Here is a 21,321-nt window from a genome sequence, read left to right on the forward strand (position 1 = left end):
TCGTGGTTGTTTCCAATACTTTTTCACCGAATACAGGCCAAGATGGTACCTTCTCTAGTATGCTGTAATGCTCAGTGGTGGAAAAAGTACCCAATTGTCATACTTGAGTAAAAGTAAAGTAAAACTTAATAGAAAATGTCACCCAGTAAAATGCTACTAGTCTGAAAGGATTTGGTTTTAAATATACTTAAGTATCAAGAGTAAATCTAATTGCTAAAATATACTTAAGTAATAGTATAAATCATTTCAAATTCCTAATGTTATTAAGCACCATTTACAGAAAGCCAGGGGCACTCTCCAACACTCACACATAATTTACAAACTAAACATTTGTGTTTAGTGAGTCCGCCATGACCTGGGATGTTCTCTTGATAAGTGTGTGAATTTGACTATTTTCCTGACCTGTTAACCATTCAAAATGTAATGAGTACTTTTTGGTGTCAGGGAAAATGCATGGAGTCAAAAGTACATTATTTTTGTTAGGAATGTAGTGAAGTAAAATAGAAAAGTACAGATACCCCAAAAAAACCACTTATGTAGTACTTTAAAGTGTTTTTATTTAATAAACCAATTAGGCACATTTGGGCAGTTTTGATTTAAAGAAATGTGAACATAAATACAATGGTTCATTGGATCAGTCTTAAACGTTGCCCATACACTGCTGCCATCAAGTGGCCAAAATATAAATTGGGCCTGGGTTGGAATAATACATTATGGCCTTTCTCTTGCATTTCAAAGATGATGGTACAAAAAAATACAAATGCATGTTTTTTCTTTGTATTATCTTTTACCAGATCGAATGTGTTATATTCTACATTTCACATTTTCACAACTTCCTTTCAAATGGTATCAAGAATATGCATATCCTTGCTTCATGTCCTGTGCTACAGATTTGGGTATGTCATTTTAGGCGAAAAAAAAAAAAAAGGGGCGGATCCTTAAGAGGTTTTTTAAAGCATAAGTTTCACAAATCTTGTTCATTGCACCACTCATACAAATGTGGATTCTAATGAGTCATTTATTTTGGAAATTCGAAAGTAAGAAGAAGCACTATGTACTGCAAAAAGCTGATGGCAACATCATGGGACTTGAGCGTTTACAGCATTTGTCCTTTATGCCGTTAACTAGTCACGTGACAGGCTACAGCTCATATAGTCATGTGATGAGGAATCGCCACTAATATTATCCAGCAAACAACAATTCGAAAACAAAGTCGTTCCTTGCGTTGAGAGTCAATGAATGTCACCAAAATGAGGATTCTGTAAGTATTTCCATGATATAATTCTCCACATGTTTGATTGTTTAGAATAGGACAATAATAACTACTGAAGTCCTTGTGGTTTTTGCTTCTAGCTAAAAGGCTAAATTGTTGACCTATTTTACATGAAGACCTTTGAGCTATAACGTTACTTCCTTCTTAACTAAACTATTCTGGAGATTTTGTTTTGTTCACGATTTCAACTGAGGGAGTTGTCGAGAATCTCTGCAACCTTGTATAAGCAGTAGCGCAGATCCTTTGTTTGGCCCAGAGTTCAAACGTTTTCAGAATGTTGTACTTTAATTTACCAGATGTATAATGCTCTCGCGCAATTTAAGACATTTATGAATGGTTTTCTCTGATTTTGTTTTTTTAAACACCCTCTTTTTTTAAAAATGTTTTATTTTAGGTTGGCCTTCTGTGTCCTCATATGCAGCTCATTGATTTTGAGTCAACATCTTGAGGCTGATCAGGACATCTTGTGAGAAAACAACCCTAACATTGTAAAGCTTTTGAAAATGAACTGCTATAATGTGTGATTTTTATTTATTTTTTAACCATCATTTGAAGCTACTTCACATAATGTATTTTCAGGATACCAGAAGACTGGACTCGTGTAGGCAGGATCGACCCCACAGAGAAGTTGGAGCTGACCTTTGCTTTGAGGCAGCAGAATGTGGATCAACTGGAACACCTGCTGCTACTGGTTTCGGACCCTGGGTCGGCACAATATGGTAGAAATAATTGATCATGCGGCAAACATTTTAGGCCATTTGATTTTGAAGCGATTAAACTTCCTGACTTTTATCCCCTCTGATAATTGATTTTGCATTACCATGTACTCCTTTAATGCACTATCAATTCTGTCTGTTTTAGGCAAGCATCTGACTCTAGAGGAGGTGGCCGCTCTCGTACGTCCATCCCAGCTGACCCAGAAAGTGGTTCGTCACTGGCTGCAGAGTCACGGGGTCACAGACTGCCAGACCATCCTCACTCAGGACTTCCTCCAATGCACCATGAACACGCAGTAAGGGCCTCTCTCAAATCACATGCGCCGACTACAAGTGTAGACTTTACTGGGAAATTCTTGCTTAGAAGCCCTTCCCAATGATGCAAAGTAAAAAAATATATATAATAGTAACACGAGGAATAAAGTATATAAGAATAAAGCTATATACAGGGAGTACCAGATCAATGTGGATTTGAGGCCTGCTTATTGAACATCTCATTCCAAAGTCATGGACATTAACATTGCGTCCCCCCTTTGCTGCTATAACAGCCTCCACTCTTCTGGGAAGGTTTTTCACTAGATGTTGGAACATTGCTGCGGGGACTTGTTTCCATTCGTCCACGAGCATTAGTGAGGTTGGGTGATTAGGCCTGGTTCGCAGTCGGCATTCCAAATCATCCCAAAGGTGTTCGATGGGGTTGAGGTTCAGGGCTCTGTGCAGGCCAGTCAAGTTCTTCCACACCGATCTCAACAAACCATGCTGAAACGGGAAAGGGCCTTCTCCAAACTGTTGCCACCAAGTTGGAAGAATTGTATTTTTTTTTAACCTTTATATAACTAGGCAAGTCAGTTAAGAACAAATTTGTATGTCATTGTATGCTGTAGCATTAAGAGTTCCCTTCACTGGAACTAAGGGGCCTAGCCCGAACCATGATAAACAGCCCCAGACCATTATTCCTCCTCCACCAAACTTTACAGTTTGCACTATGAATTTGGGTAGGTAGCCTTCTTGGCATCCACAAAACCCAGATTTGTCTGTCAGATGGTGAAGTGTGTATGTCTTGTGAGTGTGCATATGTAACAGTATAATTTTAGACCGTCGCCCCGACACGGGCGTGAACCAGGGACCTTCTGCACACATCAACAACAGTCACCCACGAAGCGTCGTTACCCATCACTCCACAAAAGCCGCGGCCCTTGCAGAGCAAACGGAAACCCTACTACAAGTCTCGGAGCAAGTGATGTAACCGATTGAAACGCTATTAGCGCGTACCCGCTAACTAGCTAGCCATTTCACATCCGTTACACATAGTCAGTCCGGGTAACCATTTAATTAACTATTTAGCAGTCTTATGGCTTGGGGTAGAAGCTGTCTTGAAACCTGTTTGTCCGAGAGCCGAGGCTCCAGTACCATTTGCTGATGTTGACTCGCTCACTGACATACACTGAGAAACTGTGTGAAGTAGCTTGTCTCCATACAAATTCTTAAATTATTGGGTGAAGTCATTATTGTTGGTAACAAAGTCAGTGCCACATTCAGTAGTGGAGCATTACAGATAGAAATGTAATGAATAGAGCTGATTCCTGACTACATGTCAGATGTATATTAACTCTACATAATATATTTATATCTGAACGTTCCACAACGCTGTTCACTGCTGGCACAGGTTTTACCACCCATGTCTGGGCCCAAGAAAAACAAATCCTAGATCAGCATTCCTTTGAGATGCTTTATGAACACAGTCCCTGAGAGTGAGGCTTTCTACTTCTCCTGTTTCAGAGTGGCAGAGGCCCTGCTTCCAGGCATTGAGTTTCACCGCTACGTAAGAGATGGCATCTTCCTGGTGAGGTCGTCATCTGCATACCAGGTGCATGAGGATGTTCTCCAACATCTTGACTTTGGTGAGCAGCAAGTTCATCTTGACTATTTCTGAGGTTATCGACAGTAATGCTGTTATCTTATAGCTCGTCTTGTAATAGTATAACAACAAATAAGTTAAGAGTATGACAAACAATGTTATGGATGTGATTTGTTTTTCCACCCATAGTTGGAGGTGTTCACCGCTTTCCACCCAAGGGGCAGGGCCTCAATGAAGTCTTGACAAAGAGGAGACGGTCTGGAGCGAAGTTTCATCTTGGAAACACACCCGCCACCCTCAGGTCTCGCTACAATCTGACCGCAGCGGACGTGGGTTCAGCTCAGAACAACAGTCAAGCCGTGGCTCAGGTATTTGGCCACTTGTTTCGTCAATACAATGGGACAGCTGTGTCAGACTAGAACAGCTGATAGAAAATACAGGGGGCAAACGTTTTGCCTCATTCTAACAATGAACTTGCCTGTCTGGCATAATGTGAAATGGGAATCTAAAGGCTCAATTCAATCAGCCCACTTTGCTCAGTAGCTCTTTTTCCCATGATCAAATGAAATACTAAACTGATCTTTGGTACTGTATACAAACCTAAAACTACTGCCAGGTAGACCCCCCCCCCCCCCTCACAAAGGGTGAAATTTGTATGGTGGATATGGTTTGATTGAATTCCAACATAGCTGTCATCTTATCATCTGTCCAGTTCTTGGAGCAGTTCTACCACCCTGCTGACCTGGCTGAGTTCATGACGCTGTTTGGACGGAGTTTCCAGCACCTGTCTAAGATTGACCGGGTGGTGGGTGTTCAGGGAGCAGGGAAGGCCGGTCTGGAGGCCAGCCTGGATGTAGAGTACATCATGAGCACAGGGGCCAACATATCTACATGGGTCTTCACCAATCCAGGTATACTAACAATGACAAACCAGAGTGTGAATGTAGCCTTAGTCACGTGGCCTGTGCAAAAAAAGGTTTATTTTCATTTTAATCATTTTGCAGACGTGACTTAAGTTAATTGAACTAAGGAATTTGAGATGACCGCATATCATCATTGTCGCAAGTAGGCTAAAACCTTTCCAAAAAGCTCCTCGCAACGGCCACAATGCTAGTGAGGTCAAATACCCAGTGGTATTTTTTTTTTTTGCCTCTTCCAACTGTATCTTCAGCTATGTCTCATTATATTACCAGTCAAAAGTTTGGACACCTACTCATTCAAGGGTTTTTCTTTATTTTTACTATATTGTAGAATAATACTGAAGACATCAAAACTGAGACGACACACATGGAATCATGTAGTAACCAAAAAAGTGTTTTAGATTCTTCACATTTGCCACCCTTTGACTTGATGGCTTTGCACACTCTTTGCATTCTCTCAACTAGCTTCACCTGGAAGGCTTTTCCTATAGTCTTGAAGGATTTCCCAAATATGGTACTTCTTGGCTGCTTTTCCTTCATTCTGCAGTCCATCACATCCCAAACTATCTCAATTGGGTTGAAGTAAGGTGATTGTGGAGGCCAGGTCACTCTCCTTAGTCAATTAGCCCGTCCACAGCCTGGAGGTGTGTTGGATCATTGTCCTGTTGAAAAAAAAATGATAGTCCCACTAAGCGCAAACCAGATGGGATGGCGTATCACTGCAGATTGCTGTGGTAGCCATGCTGGTTAAGTGTGCCTTAATCTTAATAAATCAGTGTCACCAGCAAAGCATCGTCACACCTCTTCCATGCTTCACGGTGGGAACCACACATGCGGATATCATCCGTTCACCTACTCAGCGTCTCACAAAGGTACGGCGGTTGAAACCAATAATCTAAAATTTGGACTCATCAGACCAAAGGACAGATTTACACCGGTCTAATGTCCATTGCTCGTGTTTTGGCCCAAGCAAGTCTCTTCTTATTGGTGTCTGTTAGTAGTGGCTTCTTTGCAGCAATTCAACCATGAAGGCTTGATTCACACAGTCTCCTCTGAACAGTTGATGTTGAAATGTGTCTTACTTGAACTCTGAAGCATTTATTTGGGCTGCAATTTCTGAGGCTGTTAACTCTAATGAATTTATCCTTTGCAGCAGAGGTAACTCTGCGTCTTCCTTTCCTATGGCGGTCCTCATGAGAGCCAGTTTCATCATAGCGCTAGATGGTTTTGGCAACTGCACTTGAAGAAATTTTCCAAATTGGCTGACCATGTCTTAAAGTAATGATGGACTGTCGTATCTCTTTTGCTTATTTGAGCTGTTCTTGCCATAATATGGACTTGGTCTTTTACCAAATAGGGCTATCTTCTGTATACCACCCCTACCTTGTCAGAACTGATTGGCTCAAACGCATTAAGAAGGAAAGAAATTCCACAAATTAACTTTTAACAAGGCACACCTGTTAATTGAAATGTATTCCAGGTGACTACCTCCTGAAACTGGTTGAAAGAAGAGTGTGCAAAGCTGCCATCCAGGCATGGTGTGGCTACTAGAAATTGAAATATAAACTATATTTTGATTTAGCACTTTGTTTTTTACTACATTATTTCATAGTGTTGATGTCTACACAATTTTTTACTATTTTCTACAATGTAGAATAATAAAGGAAGAACCCTGGAATGGGCAGGTGTGTCCAAACTTTTGACTGGTACTGTATGTTCATACTAATATACCACTTTAGAATGAAGCAATGTATTGGGGTTGCACTCTTAGTACAGGTAGGTAGTATGCTGTTGAAACAGCCTTTTTCTGATAGTGGTTTGGTAATGGGATACTGCTTGACTGCTCCTCAGGTCGGCATGAGACCCAGGAGCCATTCCTCCAGTGGATGATGCTGCTGAGCAACATGACAGACATCCCTTGGGTCCACACCATCAGCTACGGGGACGATGAGGACAGCTTGTCCTCCGCCTACATGATGCGCATCAACACTGAGTTCATGAAGGCTGGCGTACGGGGCATTTCTATACTGTTTGCCTCAGGTTAGTCTGTGCTAGCCTGGGCCCAAATCTGTTATGCCAACACCAATTGTCATTGTCAAGCATTTCACGTGACGATGACCAATGGTGTTGGCAAAAGTGCACAACTAGTTCTGGAACCAGGCTAAGTCAGTGCCACTTAAAAAAAATTATGACATTTTCTGTTTGACTTCTTACTTAGAAGTGTTTACGATCTTGATCTAGTAGTCGGTGACAGCAGATTTTAATATGATGTAGACCTATTTGAATAGTTCAAACTCAAGCAGGTGTTGTGGATGTTGTAAGAAGTGAGGTGGCCTTGGTTTTTGTGATGCTGCCATTTAGTTACTCTGAAAATGTGTGTGTAATATCAGATGAGTCAGGCAGGCCTGACATGAACAAGTCACCATGTATAATTGAGTAAATTGACTACTAAAATTGTGGACAACAGTTTTTCTTTTTTTTTCTTTTTTTTTGTAATCCATAAATTATCTTGAGTAAGATGATGATTTCCTTGACGTTCGCTTTCATACTTGAACTGTCTTGCCTCAGGTGATAGTGGAGCTGGCTGCAGACACTTGACCAAAGGAGAGAATTCTTTCCGACCAAGCTTTCCTGCATCAAGGTGAGTCATTTCCACTGTCTAAATAAACTAATGGCACTTGCATTATTTGGGTATTCATTGTTTTATTTGAATCCATGAAGTGTGAAAAGTATTCAATCCAGATGCGGGTTATAGGCGTTGCGGTTTTTAAAGGGAATTTCTCGATTGATTTCACATGTGCAGTGTTTAATGTGGCAACAGCCTTTAAATGCTGCAGTGCAATGATGTGTGCCCATCTGAGGTGAAATACTTAGTCTTGTCTCTAAACTAGTCAACAATAGTCTATTTTGTAATCTGAAATCAATAGAAGAAAACCAGTGTCTTTGTGGGGTCGGTTTTCCAGTCCATACCAAATCTGTTCTCTGAAGTTAAGTTTATATGCTTTCAGCCCATACGTGACGACAGTGGGGGGAACTTCATTCAAGAATCCATTCAAGGTCACCTATGAGGTCACTGACTACATCAGTGGCGGCGGCTTCAGCAATGTTTTTAAGATGCCGGACTACCAGGTATTAAGAGTGTCTATACAGGACATAAACCCACGGATACTGCCATAGGTTTTCCCAAATCTGCTTTTTTAAAGTGATCTTTAGAATTTGAAAAACTATATGAACTTAACTGAGTAAAAAGACTAACATGTATTCACTATCAGGTTAGGTACACAAAGGTTCTCAACAAATGAGGTCCTGGCTACTGGTAGAATTAGCCATCACTGATGCACACTAAATGATGTGTGAAGTATTTATTTCCATATGGTTTATTTGGTTAGAGACTGATACCAACACGTTGATTGTTTGTTCAATCATCTGATAGCCTGTCACTTTTTGCCACAGGTCGGTGCTGTGGAGGGTTATCTGAAAGCAGTGTCGGGTCTCCCTCCAAAGACGTACTTCAACACCAGTGGACGGGCCTACCCAGACATAGCCGCTCTCTCAGACAACTACTGGGTGGTCACCGACAGGGTACCCGTCCCCTGGGTGTCTGGTACTTCGGTAAGAAAATAGTATCTCATAGGGTGAATCTCCAAAAGTATATTTAGTTGATTCCTCATGTCCTCTCACAACCTCAACAGATTGGAGAAGATCTGAGGTTCCTTCTCTCAAACCCCCAATATACTTTGAGAAGGAGGCAAAGAATGAACTCAAGACTTTTTTAGATTCCCCTATAGACTTTTTTTTTCTTATCTCCCAATACAAAAGTTTAACTCTGTGAAATATTATATTTACATTTTTAGTTCTTTTAGACTCTCTTATCCAGAGCGACTTACAGGAGCAATTAGGGTTAAGTTTCTTGCTCAAGGGCACATCGACACATGTTTCACAGTCGGCTCGGGGATTCGAACCAGCAAACTTTCGGTTACTGGCCCAATGCTCTTAACCATTAAGCTACCTGTCGACTCTTGATCATGTAATGTATTAACAATTAATATTTACTCACATGTTGTTCTTTAGGCCTCCACCCCTGTGGTTGGAGGAATCCTCTCTCTGATCAATGACCAGCGCTTTCTGAAAGGCCTGCCTTCTCTGGGCTTCCTCAATCCCCGCCTGTATCAGCTGCAGGGCCAGGGACTCTTTGATGTAAGTCACTGATCATTAGATATGGAGAAAGTAAGACTAGTTTCTTGTTGTGTATGGTAGTGTCATGTATTTATCTTTGTGTATATTCACAGCAGTGGTGTAAAAACTACCCAATAGTCATACTTGAGTTAAAGTAAATATACTCTAATCAAAACTAGAGTAAAAGTATTTGGTTTAAAATATACTTAAGAATCAAAAATAAATGTAATTTCTAAAATATCTTTGCGTATTAATCACTCCTAACCACACAGCATTTACTTATGGATAGCTAGGGGCACACTGTAACACTTAGACATCTTTACAAATGAAGCATTTGTGTTTAGTGAGTCCGCCAGATCAGAAGCAGTAGGGATGACTTGTGATGTTCTTTTGATAAGTGGATGAATTTAACAATTTTCCTGTCCTACTAAGCATTCAAAATGTAACGAGTACTTTTGGGTGCCAGGGAAAATGTATAGAGTAAAAAGTACATTATTTTCTTGAGGAATGTAGTAAATGAAAAGTTGTCAAACATAAATAGTAAACTACAGATGCCCAAAAAAACTACTTAAGTACTTTACACCATCTGATTCACAGCAATGGAGCATCTTGTGTAGGGGTCCTAGAGTTCTGCGGATGTACTGCAGGGGATCTGCAGCCAGATTAATGTATATAATTTGAGAACCTCTGATTTAGTGTTTTTTGTATTCTGAACACCACCAAAAGATGGCAGTAGAGAAGAGTCATTGCGTTGCTCCTGTCATTGCATTTACTGACTGCTTTCTGTTCCTACCCCCAAGGTGACTGATGGTTGTCACCTGAGCTGTCTGGACGAGCAGGTCCAGGGGCAGGGTTTCTGCGCGGCACCGTCGTGGGACCCAGTCACCGGATGGGGAACGCCCAACTACCCTGCTCTGCTGGCTGCGCTAGTGTTGGAGAAATGAACGCCTGGGGCTCTGTTCAGAAAGTGGAAATGTAACGAAGGTAGTGTGTGGAACAATCTTTTGTCTGCGGTGTAGAGTAGGGATTGTATCGGCTCTATATTTGTTACATTTCTAGCTGCAACATTCTGAACATTTCACCTCAGAATACACCCCTGACAATTTTGAAGTATTTCAGCTGCCTGCTTATATGGTGTCTAGCAATGTCCCCTTCCATTGTAAATTACACTGGACAGATACTTTATTTTTAAATGGAAAATGCAATTTTGGCGTATCCTTCGTCTCAGGTTGTTTGATATTTTTTGAAGGATGGACTCATTTAATGTGGTCAGTGATGTAAAATGTACATTCTCACTGTTACAAGTTCATCAGTCAGCCATATGATTGTAACCAGATCAGGTGGGGTAATCAATGACTTGGTACGTAGGCCGGGGGGGGATAAAACAACAAACACCTGTTTATCTTGTTTATGCATGCGTGTTCTGATAAATATTTCTGCTCAAAGGGGGGTAAAGTTAGGCCCATGCTATACATTTATCTGAATCTTGGGACAAAGTGTTGTATGAGGAGAGAAGCAACATTTACCACCATGGCGTTACTGATTTTAAAATATGTTCTGCTGTGCTTGCACACAGAGGCCTATACCAAATACTTACCGATTTAAATCTTGATGTGCTCATTGAACAAATTAATTCTGCTAATCTCTATCCACCAGAATTGTTGAACTTGTTTTTACTTTTTAATAGATTTTGGGGGAAATGGTCCATGCAATGTATTAAAGACTGCATATGTCACATTGATTGTAAACATGCTTGTTAACTTGAGTTTTTGCCTTTAGGAATTAAACTGTACTTACTGGTGGTGAAATTGTATTTCATTCTGTGTATCTGTAATTAGACTGAATAGTGACAATCAACCACAAATGGATATAAGAACAGGATGACTATCCATAGGTCACTGTCTGAGTATCAAACTGCAGAGCAAAATCAGATGGGGCAGAGAAAGGGAAAAAAAAATAAAATGTGGCAATCTGACCATTTAATTGAAAAGACATGTCATAAATACGTTTTAACATTGTAAAACATTGAAATTAAAGGTTTTCTTGCAAATTCAGCAGGCTGTGGTGTGAAATAGGCTTTAAGAAGTGCCTTTATTTTATTACTCATCGTTAATGCAGTCTTTGGGAAAGTCAATTGAATGCATTCAACTGAAATGTGTCTTCCGTATTTAACCCAACCACTCTGAATCAGCACCCTGTACAGAACCAATCAGTCTATGAATCAGTGGGGCGCTGCCTGACTCACTAGTTTGTCTGGTTGTTTTTTTTTACCACGGGATAGCCCGCTAATATGACCAATAGTAGGGCAGAAGATTTCTTGAGTGCAATTCAATCTGTATATATATACACACCATTTAAAAGGATTTGCAATAGCAGTCCTTTTGGTTTAAATTTCACGGGAACCATGGCATGGTGTCATTTCCTGTTTTCAGAGCTAGGCTGCGTCTTAATTTATTTGGCTGCATCTCCTGTCTGTCTTAAAGGTACTAGCCCCGACAACCCACCCCACCCTTAAACATGAAAGCCATCTGACCCTAGCGTCTTGAAATGTTTGCACCCTCTATACCATTTTGGTCTTTAAAAACCCAAATCTAAGAACATTTGAAAGTGTTTTTCTGTTCAGATTTATCCATTGGTCTGACACATGCACGCCATGAACCGCTTTCATTGTGCTTCTGCATTGCTTGCTCGTTGGGGTTTTAGGCAGGGTGTCTGTAAAGCTCTTTGTGATGCAGTTTTACAACTGATGTAAAAAGGGCTTTATAAAATACATTTGATTTGATGATCTCTAACTTGTGAGCATTGCACATGTAAAACTTAGCACAACTGCCAGTGTGGTTTATTTTGTTCTGCAATAGATTTAATTAGGCCCTTAATTATGTTGTAGGCAGCACAGTTGGACGTGGAAGTTTGGACCTGTCAGATAAAGGAGACCCTCACAGGCAAGAGGATGTTGTTCCATACCTGCTAGCGATACGTGGAAACTCTCGCAGAACAACAGTAAGTCGCGTAAGTAGTTGCTACATCTCTGACCTAAGGTTTTATCCCATCTCTAAACACCCCTTTCTGTCTGGCTTAGCCCTACCAGTAATGACTGCCACGTTCCTATACCTTGCTGTGTCCTGGTCCCTCAATCTCTTGGCTCTGCATAGCTACTCCCTGTTACTTTATACACTTATCACCACCTCCTGCTGTCACCTGACCCTTTCCACTACATATCCCAGAAACATGAGTTTCCCCTCCCCTGCTTAATCTATTCTACAGTTGTGGCCAAAAGTTTTGAGAATGACACAAATATAAATTTCCACAGAGTTTGCTGCGTCAGTGTCTAGATATTTGTCAGATGTTACTATGGAATACTGAAGTATAATTACAAGCATTTCATGAGTGTCAAAGGATTTTATTGACAATTACATGAAGTTGATGCAAAGAGTCAATATTTGCAGTGTTGACCCTTCTTTTTCAAGACCTCTACAATCTGCCCTGGCATGCTGTCAATTAACTTCTGGGCCACATCCTGACTGATGGCAGCCCATTCTTGCATAATCAATGCTTGGAGTTTGTCAGAATTTGTGGGGTTTTATTTGTCCACCCGCCTCTTGAGGATTGACCACAAGTTCTCAATGGGATTAAGGTCTGGGGAGTTTCCTTGGGCCATGGACCCAAAATATTGATGTTTTGTTCCCCGAGCCACTTACAGTGGGGAGAACAAGTATTTGATACACTGCCGATTTTGCAGGTTTTCCTACTTACAAAGCATGTAGAGGTCTGTAATTTTTATCATAGGTACACTTCAACTATGAGAGACGGAATCTAAAACGATAATCCAGAAAATCACATTGTATGATTTTTAAGTAATTAATTTGCATTTTATTGCATGACATAAGTATTTGATACATCAGAAAAGCAGAACTTAATATTTGGTACAGAAACCTTTGTTTGCAATTACAGAGATCATACGTTTCCTGTAGTTCTTGACTAGGTTTGCACACACTGCAGCAGGGATTTTGGCCCACTCCTCCCTACAGATCTTCTCCAGATCCTTCAGGTTTCGGGGCTGTCGCTGGGCAATACGGACTTTCAGCTCCCTCCAAAGATTTTCTATTGGGTTCAGGTCTGGAGACTGGCTAGGCCACTCCAGGACCTTGAGATGCTTCTTACGGAGCCACTCCTTAGTTGCCATGGCTGTGTGCTTCGTGTCGTTGTCATGCTGGAAGACCCAGCCACGACCCATCTTCAATGCTCTTACTGAGGGAAGGAGGTTGTTGGCCAAGATCTCGCGATACATGGCCCCATCCATCCTCCCCTCAATACGGTGCAGTCGTCCTGTCCCCTTTGCAGAAAAGCATCCCCAAAGAATGATGTTTCCACCTCCATGCTTCACGGTTGGGATGGTGTTCTTGGGGTTGTACTCATACTTCTTCTTCCTCCAAACACGGCGAGTGGAGTTAGACCAAAAAGCTCTATTTTTGTCTCATCAGACCACATGACCTTCTCCCATTCCTCCTCTGGATCATCCAGATGGTCATTGGCAAACTTCAGACAGGCCTGGACATGCACTGGCTTAAGCAGGGGGACCTTGCGTGCGCTGCAGGATTTTAATCCATGACGGCGTAGTGTGTTACTAATGGTTTTCTTTGAGACTGTGGTCCCAGCTCTCTTCAGGTCATTGACCAGGTCCTGCCGTGTAGTTCTGGGCTGATCCCTCACCTTCCTCATGATCATTGATGCCCCACGAGGTGAAATCTTGCATGGAGCCCCAGACCGAGGGTGATTGACCGTCATCTTGAACTTCTTCCATTTTCTAATAATTGCGCCAACAATTGTTTCCTTCTCACCAAGCTGCTTGCCTATTGTCCTGTAGCCCATCCCAGCCTTGTGCAGGTCTACAATTTTATCCCTGATGTCCTTACACAGCTCTCTGGTCTTGGCCATTGTGGAGAGGTTGGAATCTGTTTGATTGTGTGTGGACAGGTGTCTTTTATACAGGTAACGAGTTCAAACAGGTGCAGCTAATACAGGTAATGAGTGGAGAACAGGAGGGCTTCTTAAAGAAAAACTAACAGGTCTGTGAGAGCCGGAATTCTTACTGGTTGGTAGGTGATCAAATACTTATGTCATGCAATAAAATGCAAATTAATTATTTAAAAATCATACAATGTGATTTTCTGGATTTTTGTTTTAGATTCCGTCTCTCACAGTTGAAGTGTACCTATGATAAAAATTACAGACCTCTACATGCTTTGTAAGTAGGAAAACCTGCAAAATCGGCAGTGTATCAAATACTTGTTCTCCCCACTGTAGTTATCACTTTTGCCTTATGGCAAGGTGCTCCATCATGCTGGAAGAGGCATTGTTCGTCACCAAACTGTTCCTGGATGTATGGGAGAAGTTGCTCTCGGAGGATGTGTTGGTACCATTCTTTATTCATGGCTGTGTTCTTAGGCAAAATTGTGAGTGAGCCCACTCCCTTGGCTGAGAAGCAACCCCACACATGAATGGTCTCAGGATGCTTTACAGTTGGCATGACACAGGACTGATGGTAGCGCTCACCTTGTCTTCTCCGGACAAGCTTTTTTCTGGATGCCCCAAACAATCGGAAAGGGGAGAATCAGAGAAAATTACTTTACCCCAGTCCTCAGCAGTCCAATCCCTGTACCTTTTGCAGAATACCAGTCTGTCCCTGATATTTGTCCTGGAGAGAAGTGGCTTCTTTGCTGCCCTTCTTGACACCAGGCCATCCTCCAAAAGTCTTCGCCTCACTGTGCGTGCAGATGCACTCACACCTGCCTGCTTCCATTCCTGAGCAAGCTCTGTACTGGTGGTGCCCCAATCCCGCAGCTGAATCAACGTTAGGAGACGGTCCTGGCGCTTGCTGGACTTTCTTGGGCACCCTGAAGCCTTCTTCACAACAATTGAACCACTCTCCTTGAAGTTCTTGATGATCCGATAAATGGTTGATTTTAGGTGCAATCTTAGTGGCAGCAATATCCTTGCCTGTGAAGCCCTTTTTGTGCAAAGCAATGATGACGGCACGTGTTTCAGGTAACCATGGTTGACAGAGGAAGAACAATGATTCCAAGCACCACCCTCCTTTTGAAGCTTCCAGTCTGTTATTCAAACTCAATCAGCATGACAGAGTGATCTCCAGCCTTGTCCTCTTCAACACTCACACCTGTGTTAACGAGAGAATCACTGACATGTCAGCTGGTCCTTTTGTGGCAGGGCTGAAATGCAGTGGAAATGTTTTTGGGGGATTCAGTTCATTTGCATGGCAAAGAGGGACTTGGCAATTAATTGCAATTCATCTGATCACTCTTCATAACATTCTGGAGTATATGCAAATTGCCATAATACAAACTGAGGCAGCAGACTTTGTGAAAATTAATATTTGTGTCATTCTCAAACTTTTTGGCCACGACTGTACATGAAGTCTTCTGACCTGTGTGCCAACACTTCACACTACATAATCCACTCAAATGGATTTAGCCTTCCTAACTGGATAGTTTTATGTTGATGCTTTCATACTGTTATATTTTCGCTTATATATTTGTATAATATTTTCTAGGTCTGACATTATGTCCCCGTCAATCACTGATGATAGGAACGCTCAGTTGACTACTCGGCTTGAAAGGTAAATCGCTTTTTTTAGTATGTCTCCATCATATTTGTCCCACTGTATTGGGGTTAGTCAATGGAGGTTTTAAACATAAATGTTCACCTTTCAGCCTGGAGAAAAGGTTGAAGGCCATGAAGAAGAGAAACTGGATTGTACGCTGTTTTTTTCAACACTGTGCAGCGATTTTGGAAAGTCTGCAGACTAAGATGACTCTGTCTACTGGCTGCAATCCATAGGCTGGTCCTGTAGCGCTCTTTCTATTGTGGCCTGGTCAGAAAGTATGCAGGTACTGCAGTCAATTCAGTGTTGTTGAACACTGCATCACACCCTAGCATATCACTGCTGTTATCTAAATCTCATTCACCCAGGTGCTTTGAACTATATGAAAGATTTCTATCATAATTCAAGATTTTTATTAACATTTCTTAAAATTGTTTTTCAGATGGACAAACCGTTGCTGTGGCTCTCCAGAAAAATCAAGTGGACATGAGAGTATAAAACAGCAGATCAACGCCTACAATTGAAGGAACAAGTCACCTCAATTCCACCCAAGACTGGAGTACGTGGATGTTCTCCAGAAAGACCATACAGTCTGGTCCAAGGTGTCCAACAACTTGGGGGACAGTCTGCTCTGGGCAAAGCAGCGTGCAGTGATGCTGCATAACATGTGCCTTAGGGCAGCAAAGGAGAAGCACCTTATACAAGCAGACCTACAAAATTGCCTTTTTTTTATTGCCAGAGAGAGTTGGGGCTTTTTGAAGAGGCCCTTGCTTCTCTTGGGCAGTGTGAGGCTGAGCCAACACGCTTTCACCTGCGTAACTCTGTGCTGCTCCGAAATAAAATGCAGAACATATTAAAGCTCCAGCAAGCATTTTCAATGTTGGCTAGTGATGGCTCGGTCAGCACAGATGTAGAGGAGGACAGTGATTCAGAAGATTGAGGAATTAATGTCTGTCTGTGTTTGCGTGTGAGTTCTATAGGGACAAACTATACACTGAGTATTCCAAACATTAGGAACACCTTCCCTCAGAACAGCCTCAATTCATCGGGGCATGGACCTGTACCCCTGCACATTGACTCGATACCAGTACCTCCTGTATATAGCCTCGTTATTTTATTGCTACTTTTTTTACTTTATTTAGTAAATATTTTATTAACAGCATTGTTGGTTAAGGGCTTGTCAGTAAGCATTTCACGGTAAAGTCTACACCTATTGTATTCGGCACATGTGGAAAAATACAATTTGATTTGACTCTACAATGTGTTGAAAGCGTTCAACAGGGATGCTGGCCTATGTCGACTCCAATGCTTCCCACAGTTGTGTCAAGTTGGCTGGATGTCCTTTTCCCTGTTCCAGGCCCAGCTCCACTCCCATCTCCAGGCCCAGCTCAACTCCCATCTCCAGCTCCAGCACCACCCCCAGCTGAAAACAGATATTCAAAAAATCAAACATTTGCTCCATCTTTTCATAATCAGCAGACATATTGGCCCAGAAAATAATAAGTGGTAGATGGCCATATATAGCAAAGCCCACCGTTGCCCTTTAGCGAGAGCAGTGGCCACAATGGGTATCTGTTCAAAGGGAATGTCATGATTGTCTAAAGTAATGGGTCAAGCCACTGCCTGTACTGTACATGTCAATGTTGTTCATCTCAATGACCAAGACATTACAATTCTGCATTGAAACATTGTAGAGAGTGTTGCATCTTACTTATTGTGAACTTGATGCCACGGCCTGCCTCCAAAATGGTAGATAGTTGGTCCATGCCATAGTGGGAGGGCTTTTTTAAAAACTCTATTCCACCTGGCATGCCCTCTACTTCAATGACCACCTTCTTGGCAGCCACAGCCATATGGAACTCTGCCATGTCCACTTGCTTCATCTAAACAGAAACAGAAATAAGGCTTTAGTGAAGGAAAATCAAGTGTACACATTATTCCAAGCTTCTACCAGTGATCCAGAAATCTGCTTACTTGAATATCAACAATATAAACCAACAAGGCACAGCTACCACATATGTTTTTATAAATCAAATGTCAGCCCTCTCTGCCTGAGAATTTTTTTAAGCTTGCTTAAAAGCGGAGCAGGACCGTTATTTAATTGATGAATCACAGATCTACAGTACATTTTAATAGTCAAATAAAATTATACATACTATACTTCTGGTTGAATAAGGCTTGTACTCCTTGCACCCTAGCCTTGTCAAACCCTTAAACTTTGACTGTAAAGCTGCAGGTTTGACTATATGTAACAAAAAGAGGCACAGTACCGTATGAGTGTGTTTAAAGGCATTATAGATGTATAATTTAGATGTAGGATCTTAATTTTAGTCATTTTTTAAATTTATTTTTTAACCTTTATTTAACTAGGCAAGTCAGTTAAGAACAAATTCTTATTTTCAATGACGGCCTAGGAACAGTGGGTTAACTGCCTGTTCAGGGGCAGAATGACAGATTTGTACCTTGTCAGCTCGGGGATTTGAACTTGCAACCTTTCGGTTACTAGTCCAACGCTCTAACCACTAGGCTACCCTGCCGCCCCATTTGCTACGGCAGGAAAATAATCGTGCAGTAACAGGAAATGTGAATTGTTATGTGGATAATAATAAATTGGCATTTTTGTCAGGGTTGCTACATATTTCACAAGGGAAAATCAAGTCTGATTTTTTAAATGTGTACCAAAAAAGTGTACAGAAAACTTGCCGATCAGATCCTGGCCCTGAACAAATTCCTTTCCCCTTCCAGATGAGGCTGTGCTGACTGGTATGGGGTCGTCGGGATTGTGAACAATGAATGCTGTGTCGACCCCCATACCTTCCAACTCAATAACCTAACAAAAAATTAGGTAGAAATAGACAAGATAAATAATAAATGAAATTAATGTCAAAAAATACAATACCTAAAAATCCTTATAGGAAAAGTGTTGTTGAAAAGACTGAAATCCTTCCATAAGAAAAATGCCTGTTCTCGGTATTTTAAATCTGTGTCTCAAATCTAACTCCATCTACCAAATCCAAATACTTTTGAGGTAAAAATTTCAACATTTCATGACTTACTATTGTGACCCTATATGTTGCCACCATTGATTTCAACGGTCTTAAATAAAATTTTACTTTTAATGACTTCCCCTGCAACTCCTGACCTCCTGCCTGTAGCTTGCAGGCCTCCTCACTGTAATGGGCTTTTGTGGCAGGTGGTGATGCCTGCCAATGCCTGCCATTTGCTCTGGGTACCAGGTGTTAAGAGACGCGGTTTGGCGGGTCATGTTTCGGAGGACGCATGACTTGACCTTCGCCTCCCGAGCCCGTTGGGGAGTTGCAGCGATGAGACAAGATCGACAAAGGGGGTAAAATATAAAATAAAGACTGCACAAACCTTTTGATCCCTCATAAACAGGTTGTAAGCTGACACGTTACATGTGTAGAGCTTCGTTTTATTTGAGGGACTCTGGACTCTGGGCCAATTTTCTTCTTTCATTCCCTAACCAATTCTAGAGGAAACAATAGGAAGATAACACAATAGTCAATAATACTGAATCACATTTTCAAATCAGAGCAATTGCACATAATACTTTATTAAAAGAGTAGACAAAAATATTGCTCCACCAACTCAGCTTTTTACCGAGCAGATGATGTGAAAAAGGAGTGCTTATATAAACTAGAGGCAAAACACAAATAGCCATGGGAAAAGTTTAAATAACTTGAGAATTACCATTATTATCACAACAGCAGAGGATAGGATCCAGGATTTGAATGTTCTTTTTTCATGAATTTGAAGTCATAACCCTCTGATAGCTAGCCAAGGGGCAGGGGTAAGGAGACCTGACAGCAGCAGTTGGTACTGTCATATAGTGGGTGTGTCTTAGTAAAATTGTCTGGATTTATGGATGGTTCTTGATTTGTAGAGTGATGGGATGCTTTGAGACTTGGCACTGCCGAACCATACCACCCAAGGAAGCAGAACGTTAGGATTCTTTCAATTAATGTCTTATTTAAAAAGGTGAGGCCAAAGGAAGTAGTCCTAAGCCAAATGTTTTGCCCAGAACCCACGGAGATATTACAAAAAAGACAAAACCATTTCTTATGTTCACAGAATACAAAACAGAATGACCCTCACCTCCATCACTCTCTGACAGGCGACTCTGGGATGCTGGCCTTCTACGCAGAGTTGCAAAGAAAAAGCCATATCGCAGACTGGCCAATAAAAAGAAAAGATGGGCAAAAGAACACAGACACTGGACAGAGGAACTCTGCCTGGAAGGCCAGCATCCCGGAGTAGCCTCTTCACTGTTGACATTGATACTGGTGTTTTGCAGTTACTATTTAATGAAGCTGCCAGTTGAGGACTTGTGAGGCATCTGTTTCTCAAACTAGACACTCTAATGTACTTGTCCTCTTACTCAGTTGTGCACCGGGGCCTCCCACTCCTCTTTCTATTCTGGTTAGAGCCAGTTTACGCTGTTCTGTGAAGGGAGTAGTACACAGCGTTGTGTGAGATGTTCAGTTTCTTGGCAATTTCTCGCATGGAATAGCCTTCATTTCTCAGAACAAGAATAGACTGACGAGTTTCAGAAGAAAGGTCTTTGTTTCTGGCCATTTTGAGCCTGTAATCAAACCCACAAATGCTGATGCTCCAGACACTCAGCTAGTCTAAAGAAGGGCAGTTTATTGCTTCTTTAATCAGGACAACAGTTTTCAGCTGTGCTAAGATAATTGCAAAAGGGTTTTCTAATGACCAATTAGCCTTTTAAAATTATAAACTTGGATTAGCAAACACAACGTGACATTGGAACACAGAAGTGCCTCTGTACACCTATGTAGATTTTCCATAAAAAATCTGCAGTTTCCAGCTATAATAGTCATTTACAACATTAATAATGTCTACACTGTATTGCTGATCAATTTGATGTTATTTTAATGGACAAAAAAATTGCTATTCTTTAGGACATTTCTAAGTGACACCAAACCTTTGAATGGTAGTGTACATGTAGGTAGAGTTATTAAAGTGACAATGCATAGATAATAACAGAGAATAGTAGCAGTGTAGAAGAGGGTGGGGGCAATGCAAATAGTCTGGGTAGCCATTTGATTAGCTGTTCAGAAGTCTTATGGCTTGGGGGTAGAAGCTGTTTAGAAGCCTCTGGGACCTAGACTTGGCACTACGGTACCACTTGCCATGCCGTAGCAGAGAGAACAGTCTATGACTAGGGTGGCTGGAGTCTTTGACAATTTTTAGGGCCTTCCTCTGACACCGCCTGGTATAGAGGTCATGGATCGCAGGAAGCTTGTACTTGTACTGGGCCGTAGGCACTACCCTCTGTAGTGCCTTTCAGTCAGGCCGAGCAGTTGCCATACTGGTTAGGTTATCATTTTGAGTAAATAACTCACAGACACTAGAGAAGCTGAATTAAGTTCAATTCTTCCCAAAGGGTCAATACAGCTGTAATTCAGACAAAAGACATTTCACACAAGCACTGATATTTAAACCCTTTCTCCTAGGCTGAGTCTTCTCCTACCCATCTGTACAAACATCGTTCTTTACTGCTAGGCAGGACACTAGTGATACGGGCCATACACTTTTATTTCTCCCTTAAGCTGCCATGACCTCACGGCTGGGTTTTTTGCAGATGCATGAGGTTACGACTGTTCAGAATGATGATATGATAAGAGGTAATGATTAATAAGATGACTATTTATCGATGAAATAGATATATATATACCTTATAGAGGTTAATCCAGGAGATGGTAATTCTTTAAACA

The 21,321-nt window shown here is 41.4% G+C and overlaps 1 protein-coding gene and 1 long non-coding RNA gene across 2 annotated transcripts; both read left to right on the plus strand.

The window, feature by feature from the left end:
- Nucleotides 1-1,106: 1,106 nt before the first annotated feature.
- tpp1 (tripeptidyl peptidase I) lies at nucleotides 1,107-10,745 on the plus strand. Its single transcript, XM_071326911.1, has 13 exons — nucleotides 1,107-1,261; nucleotides 1,668-1,739; nucleotides 1,853-1,992; nucleotides 2,135-2,285; nucleotides 3,769-3,890; nucleotides 4,037-4,215; nucleotides 4,560-4,758; nucleotides 6,619-6,807; nucleotides 7,336-7,408; nucleotides 7,776-7,896; nucleotides 8,221-8,379; nucleotides 8,839-8,964; nucleotides 9,744-10,745. The coding sequence occupies exons 1-13, from the start codon at nucleotides 1,236-1,238 to the stop codon at nucleotides 9,885-9,887; spliced, it is 1,701 nt and encodes a 566-aa protein (XP_071183012.1). The 5' UTR covers nucleotides 1,107-1,235; the 3' UTR covers nucleotides 9,888-10,745.
- A 1,092-nt stretch (nucleotides 10,746-11,837) lies between these two features.
- On the plus strand, nucleotides 11,838-15,762 carry LOC139530461 (uncharacterized). The gene is made up of 3 exons (XR_011666039.1): nucleotides 11,838-11,952; nucleotides 15,512-15,577; nucleotides 15,672-15,762. It is a non-coding gene; the product is annotated as an uncharacterized lncRNA (long non-coding RNA).
- Nucleotides 15,763-21,321: the final 5,559 nt, after the last annotated feature.

Source organism: Salvelinus alpinus, chromosome 9, assembly GCF_045679555.1.
Source record: "Salvelinus alpinus chromosome 9, SLU_Salpinus.1, whole genome shotgun sequence".
NCBI lineage: Eukaryota > Metazoa > Chordata > Actinopteri > Salmoniformes > Salmonidae > Salvelinus > Salvelinus alpinus.